The 6,827-nt window shown below is 63.5% G+C and overlaps 1 protein-coding gene across 1 annotated transcript; it reads right to left on the reverse strand.

The window, feature by feature from the left end:
- Positions 1 to 636: 636 nt before the first annotated feature.
- On the reverse strand, positions 637 to 6,258 carry PPP1R32 (protein phosphatase 1 regulatory subunit 32). Its single transcript, XM_045855421.1, has 12 exons — positions 6,150 to 6,258; positions 5,567 to 5,684; positions 5,171 to 5,324; positions 4,030 to 4,158; positions 3,371 to 3,434; positions 2,828 to 2,940; positions 2,345 to 2,404; positions 2,121 to 2,207; positions 1,699 to 1,812; positions 1,518 to 1,612; positions 1,170 to 1,334; positions 637 to 706 (listed from the first exon to the last, which is right to left on the reverse strand). The coding sequence occupies exons 1-12, from the start codon at positions 6,256 to 6,258 to the stop codon at positions 637 to 639; spliced, it is 1,278 nt and encodes a 425-aa protein (XP_045711377.1).
- Between the last annotated feature and the right edge of the window lie 569 nt (positions 6,259 to 6,827).

Consider the following 6,827-nt stretch of genomic DNA (forward strand, 5'->3'; position numbering starts at 1 on the left):
TGGAAGTCCTGTCCTGACCCCCCACCTGTTTCACAGACCAGGTATCTGAGGCTCTCAACGCCCCCCCCCCTTCTGCCTCCCCCTCCTCCCTGGCCCATAAGCCCCCTCCCCGGGGCCTCCTCCCCTCCACACTTGACCTAGCACTTAGCACAGCCCACAGCGGACCCCTTGACTGGAGTCAAAGCTGGGTCTCAAGAGTGGAGTGCCTTGTCTACAGTGTCACAGTGAGTCACCGGGCCTCCCCGCTCCACCCCGCCCCACTCTCACCCCCCTTCCCCAGCTACCCCCGACAGCCATGGACGCACCACACTGCTCCTCTGCTCTTTATTTCACTAGGAAAGTGGCCGGGGAAGGCCCCAGGGCACTGGAGAGGGGATGAGGACAGTAGCCGGCTCCCGTCCCATTGGGATGGCGGACCTGTGGGGACATGAAGACAAGGTCTGAGGGGCCCCGGGTGGTTCTGGGCACTCACCCACCCCGAACTCTGGGGCTGGGGTCCACCGGCAGGGCTTCCTCCATTCAGGGATTGGCAGGGATGGATGCTGTGAGCATCCATGTGAGGCTGGCCCTCCATAGCCACTCCCAGAGGGGGCGCAGCTGCGGTGGGGCCCCCCAGCCCTTACCCAGACCTCAGGCTCAGTGGGGTGCGTTGAAGTGGCCGCTGTAAGGCAGGGGGCGGTAGTAGGGGTCCGTTGAAACCAGGGTTCTGCAGGGAGAAAGGGGCCGTGATGAGGGAGGGGTGCGGCAGCGAGCCTGGAGGGGCCAGCGCTCTGCCACAGCAGCTGAGCCACAGACATGCCCGGCCTGCCGGCTCGGGGCCCTGGTCGGCATGAACGTAGTTTCTGAGGAACTGAGTTGAGCAGGAAGATGTCCGAGTGAGGCACAACCACACAACCACAGCCCGTTCAGCTGTGCGTCCCTCTCCCCCACCCTCCGCCACCACCCTCTGCTCACCCCGGTGGAGAGCAGGTGCAGAGCCGGCCCTGGCCGCCAGGGGGCGGGTGGAGCCATGTGGGCAGGAGAAGCAACGAACGAGCCAGAAAGGACAGAGGCCTCTCGGAAGGACAGACAGACGGAGGGAGGGAGGAGAGGCTGGGGAAAGGCCTAGAGCCAGCCAAGGACAAGCAGGAGGGAGGAAGGGAGGCAGGGAGGGGAAGAGGGCACGCTACCTTCCCACGTGGGGGTGGAGGTGCCTCGGGCTCTCCATGGGGTTGGGGGGCGCTGCCAGGCTGGTGACCGGCTGGTTGAGGGCGTAGCCTCCAGGCTTCTGCGGCTGGATGCTGCCTCGAGCCCAGCCTTCTCGCTCTAGCCCCTTGGGGGTGTTGTCCAAGTACCTGCAGCACAGGAGGGGCTGTGGGCGGGCAGCCGGCCTCTGCCCACCTCGGCAGCCTCTCCTGGAATCCAGCAGGGGGCGGGCCTTCCTCGCAGCCTGTGAGCTCGCTGCCTGTCCCAGCCTCCGTCCCCCAGTCCACAGTATCAGCGTCGCAGACCCACATTGGGGCAGGACAGGGGCTCACCCTTGGTTGTAGGTGGTCAGGTAGTGAGCATCCATGTTCGGCTCGCAGGGGCTCCGGACGTAGCCGGGGTTGTTGAGGCTGTACCCCGTGGGCTCCTGCAATGCAGGGGTAGACAGAGGGGACCTGCCGGGTCAGGAGGGGGTAGGGATGGGAGGTGGGGGGTGGATACCGCCGCCCTCACCTTGTTCCCCACCATCTCCCGGCCGGGCAGGGCGACATTTGTCTGTTGTATCCGCTGGGGGTGCTGGAATTGCCAGTGGCTCATGCTTCTGGGTTCTGGGCTGGGAGGGCACGCCTGCAGGGGACAGAACCACGAGATGGGTGGCTGGGCAGCCAGGCTGAGGCAGCAGGGAAGGAGAGCAGGTGGTCAGACAGAGGCTGGTGCAGCCGCAGCCTACTCCAGACCCCCAGCCCCACCAGCCCCTCCACCACGCCAAATTCAGTGTCCAACACTCCCTCCCTTCCAGCCACTCGGCCCTCACCCTCCCCAGGGAGTCCAAATACCCTGATTCTTCCCAGGCTGCAGGGCCCGCCCCAGTCCCAGAAGCCCCGCCTCCTCCCCTCTGAGTGTTCCTTCTCCCAGGCCGCCCCAGGGCCACTTACTCGGGGGTTGAGAGTCCTCTCATTCACTCGGCTGAAGCCCGTCTCCCGCTCGGAGCCTCTGGCCATCTGGGGCAGCAGCTCGTGCCCCTGAGACAGCGAAGCAGCCGCTGGGACCCGAGCGTGGCCCCCGCTGTGCCCTTCAGCGCACGGTCCTCACTGCCTCCCAGGGTCCCCCCCACCCCAGGTGGGACAGGCATCCCTCCCCTGGCTGCGGCTGCGCTTACACGAGGGTAGGCCATGGGGACAAAGTCGGACTTGCTGACACTCTGGCCAGGAACGAGGACCTGGGAAGAGGTGGGCAGAGGAGCGTCAGCCCGACAGAGACAGCTGCCACCCCCCCACCCCGGGTGCAGGGGAGGGCTCCGCACACAGGGGCGCCGCGGGGGTGCCCGGAGAAAGGGATGGGTTTGGGGAGAATGGAGAGGAGGCCGTGGCACCGGTCGACAGGGGTCCTGCCCGAATGCCGAGTGACCTTGGCTACGCAGCTTCTCTGCTTCAGACCTCAGGCTTCTCATCCGTGAAGTGGGTGCATTGGACCATGATTTTTTTTTTTGCCCACGTTCTTTGCTCTTGTGTTTAAACAAAAGGTTCTGCAACTCACTTTTTTTGTTTTGTTTTGTTTTTGGTTTTTGTTTTTAAAGCCAGAAACTCCCAGACCGGAGGGCTTCAGTCTCCCTGAGATTCTCGCGGAGCCCAGCCTTACTCACAGGATCCCCAGGGAGGGCCTGAGAGGGCGGCTGGAAGACGATGGGGTTCTTGCTGGCTTCCTTGGTGAAGCTGGACTCCTCTTTGGCACCAATAGACTTCTGCTGCAAGAGATCTGCAAAAGACAGCCCCCCTGTGCTCCCTGGCCACCGGCCCCCGCCCGCGTGACCTCCAGAGGCTCAGAGCCCCAGCGGGTGGGGAAGGAGCCGTCTCCGAGGGTCTGGAGGCCTGAACCTCCGGGACCGTGGGCACCTGGAGGAATCCGGAATGCGGGGCAGCGAAGGAGAGGGGAGCAGAAGGAAGGACAGGGCCGGAGGCCAGTGGGCCCTGCATGGTGAGTGAGCTGTGCGACAAGGTTTGGCAGACTTAAGGCACTAGCTAGGGTCAGCCCGGGGAGACAGTTCCCCCATGATGCCTGTATGTTCTTTTTCCTCCCCCTGGTGCTCCTTGGTGCAATGCCAGCTCCGCCCCCCCAGGGGTCTCTCCTGGGGCCAGGGGTAGGGAGGTCCAGCGGAAGGGAGGCATGAGCTCAGACAAGCTCCCACCTGGCTGGCTTGAAGGCTCCTTGAGATACTTGGAGTTGTACTCAGACGTCATGAAGCGCGGCCCCTGGAACGCAGAGGGTGGGGCAATGGGGGACACAGGCAGGCCGGGGCTGGAGGGCGACCCTGGGGCAGTGGCGGCTCTTTGGAGGCTGTGCTCTGAGCACACCTGTGTGGCATGTTCTGAGACCCGAGGGCCAGGACGACACCCCTGGCACAAACCGCTGTCTGATCGGGTACCCCAGGGCCAGAAGCTCATCGGGGCACCGTTCTCCCCCAGCCCTGAAAACTAAGTCTCAGCCCACACCGGACTCCCAGTAATGAGCACCGGGGCCTGGAGCCCCCAGGACCCAGACCAGGAGGGGCCCAAGGAGAGGAGAGAGACCGAAGGAAGAAAATGGGTGCTCACATCACAGTTTGATGCCTGGATTCAAGGTGTCTGGCTGGGGCAGGGGGAGTGGGGGGCCTGGGTGTTAAATCCTAAGATACGCATAAGGACCCGTTTGAGGCCTCCTTGGAAATATCAAACCCCTCGCTCACCCCAGCGTTTCTGGGTGCCCTGAGTCTACATTTAGTCAGCTCCCTGAGTGCCTCAGTGCCGAGGGAGGAGAAGGAGCCCCCTCGGCCCCGCCCACAGCCCACCTTGGGGCCCACCCACTCACGTAGCCGGCGTTCTCCCACTCCAGCGAGCCCTTTCTCTGCTGCTGGTAGAGGAGGGGCACATGCCTGGGCTCCAGCCCCGTGATGGAGTGGGGCCCGTAGTCCTGGGTGTCAAAGTGGACCTTTCTGACCTGGGAGGAGGGAGCCACCAATGACCCATCTGGTGAGGGGTTGGCTGTCGCTTCCTGACTCTGATTCTGCCCTTGACCCCTATAGAGCATCTGCGCAGCAGCCTAAGGGGTCCCTTTGCCACGAGGCCGGGTTCTATCCCTCCCTCCTCTGTTCAGGGCCCCGAGTATTCACAGCATACCCGGAGTGGACTCCCCCATCCTGACGGCAGCCCACCCCACGCCTCTCAGCACTTGCCTTCTTCTGTCCCTCCTCACGTCAGACTCTCCGTCCCACAGCCTGCCCCTGGGCCTTTGCGCTGGCTCTCCCGTGGCCTGGCACACTCCCCCCTCACGTTGCTGCAGTTGAGGCAGACGCTAACCTCCCTCAGGTCTTTGTCTAATGTTTCCATAGCAACCTTCTTTGACCCTTCCGATTTGCAGTTGTAACCCCTTCACTTCTGCCCCACCCCCTGCCCCTGCCCCGTTGTAGGTTTCCCCCAGCATTTATCACCTTCAGATGTAGATGTTCCGAACACTAGTTGAATGAGCGAGTGGATGAATGAATGAATGAGTGAGTGAGTGAGTATCTGGTGGGCACGTTGATGATGAGAATGCTGGTGGTGACAAAGACAGACGTGAAGAAGACGAGGATGATGATGACAAAAGTGAACGTGACATGGATGGTGGGGATGGTGATGTGAGCTTGGAGAGGTGGCTGGGATGGCGGAGACCGTGGGGCTGGGGCTGGGGCTGGGGCTGGGGTGGGAGGGAATGGGACTAGAGACAGGCACCGGGGTGGAGGTGGAGGGGGTGGGGATGCTGGGGACATAGATGAGGGAAAAGGTGATGAAGGTGAGTGGACCCCAGCCTACACTGTGGCCCCTTTACACCTAGACTCCTCAGCCTTGACCAGTCCTCGGCAGGGTGGTCCCATCCTGCTGGAGGAATCCCCGCTCTTCCCACCCCTAGCCCTTCTTCCACCCCGACCCCACCCTAGGGCTCCCCTTTCTCCTGGCCCTAGCCCAGCACTGACCTCCTTGGTGGTGGGTACCAAACTGGCCTTCTCCAGAGAGTAGCCAGAGTCGGTCTGGTACAAGTTGCCGGGCACTGGGTTTGTGCCATCGGACACCACCAGGGGGCGGTAACTCTGACTGGTTACTGTCTGGAAATTGTCCTGGACTCGTTCCCTGAGGGTGGAGTGGGAGCTCTCACCACCAGGGCCTGCAGTGCTCCTGTCCAGAAGCCTCCTGCCTCCCTCAAACCTCCCACAGGTGCCTCTGAAGTCCCTTGGGCCCGTGGCGAGGCGCCACGCTCTGAGTGCCCCAGGGCCCCAGACCTAGGCAGGCAAGGCTCAGGGCCCCCGTGTGTGGATGTCCGTGAGAGCCGAGGCCCAGCAGGCCGGGGGTGAGAGGGGGCCTACAGACCATACCCCATGGCTGGATGGTCCAGGGCATTGAGGTTGGCTTGGCTTGAGACCATAGGCCGGTAATTGGATTTGTAGCCGGTGCCTCTGTGACTGCCCACGCGGGGCTTGAACTCCTCCTGACCTGCCAGAAGGGAAGCCGCGAGGCAGGACCCAAGGTCAGGGGAGTGGGAGAGCAGAGGGCGGGCTTCCGGGCAGGGCCAGCATCCCCCCAGGGCCCAGGGCCGCACCCCCCCCCCCCACCATGGAGAAGGCAGGAAGCCAGGGGCAGGAACAGAGGTGAGAGAAAAAAAAAAAACTCAGCCTTTCGGGACTCTGGCCGAAGGGACAGAGTCGCCAGGACGGACACCAGGTCCGTGCGGCAGGATCACAGGATGGGTTTGTGGGCAGGGACTACAGGGCGGGGCCAGCTGACAGTACGGGGGTGCACCCGGTCCACGTGGGGCTCGGGGGACCCGTCGGCTCAGTAGGCTGGGGTCACCCCGAGTGTATGACAAGCCAGAGGAGCCGCTTCTGTCCCAGCAGGAGAGCCTCCCCCGTCCTGCCTGTTGTGTCCTGGGGGCGGGTCCTGCACCAAGGTTGCCCTCACCATAGGCTATGCAGTAGCTGGTGGCGTAGAACTTCAGGGGGTCCGTGCAGCCCCCCGAGCTCATCTTCACATAAGGGGAGACAACCCCCAGGGGGAGTTTCCCCATCATGGTGCTGCGGGGCAGGGCCCCGGGGGACCTGGGAGGAAGCACAGAGAGGGAGCAGTCCAGAGCCCCCAGGCCCCCAGGCTGCCCCCACCCCCACACCCACACCTCGGAATGAAGAAGGGACTAGTCACTGTCGTCATTCATCTCCTGTGCCCTGTGTCTCAGGTCCCCTTCCCCACACCGTGTTATGAACTCCCCGTTGTATAGCCCGGAACCTGAGATTCCAAGTGATAAAGGGTTGGCCCATAATAAGTGGCAGAGCCAGGCCTCAGGCCCGGGGTACCTGGCTCCTCGGCCCCTGGTCTTAACCCCACACACTGTCCTCTGGGGTCTGATGGCTAGACAACCTCTGGCCAGGCCGGAATGCTTGGCTACTCTAGTTGGGCGCTCACTCCCAGCCCCAGGCTCCCTGTCTCTTCCTCGGCTCCCTGGGCCTTGCCCCCCTCCCACCAGAAGTTGGCTCTGCTCTCCCCCCGGGGCCCAACCGCAGCTGGCCTCACCCTCACCTGCCCTCCGCAGTGGCTCTGAGGTCTGGAAGAGGCTGCAGGAGGCAGAAGTTAGCTGCTCCAGGG

Source organism: Phyllostomus hastatus, unplaced genomic scaffold (assembly GCF_019186645.2).
Source record: "Phyllostomus hastatus isolate PE091 unplaced genomic scaffold, TTU_PhHast_1.1 phas_scaffold_11, whole genome shotgun sequence".
Taxonomy (NCBI): Eukaryota; Metazoa; Chordata; class Mammalia; order Chiroptera; family Phyllostomidae; genus Phyllostomus; species Phyllostomus hastatus.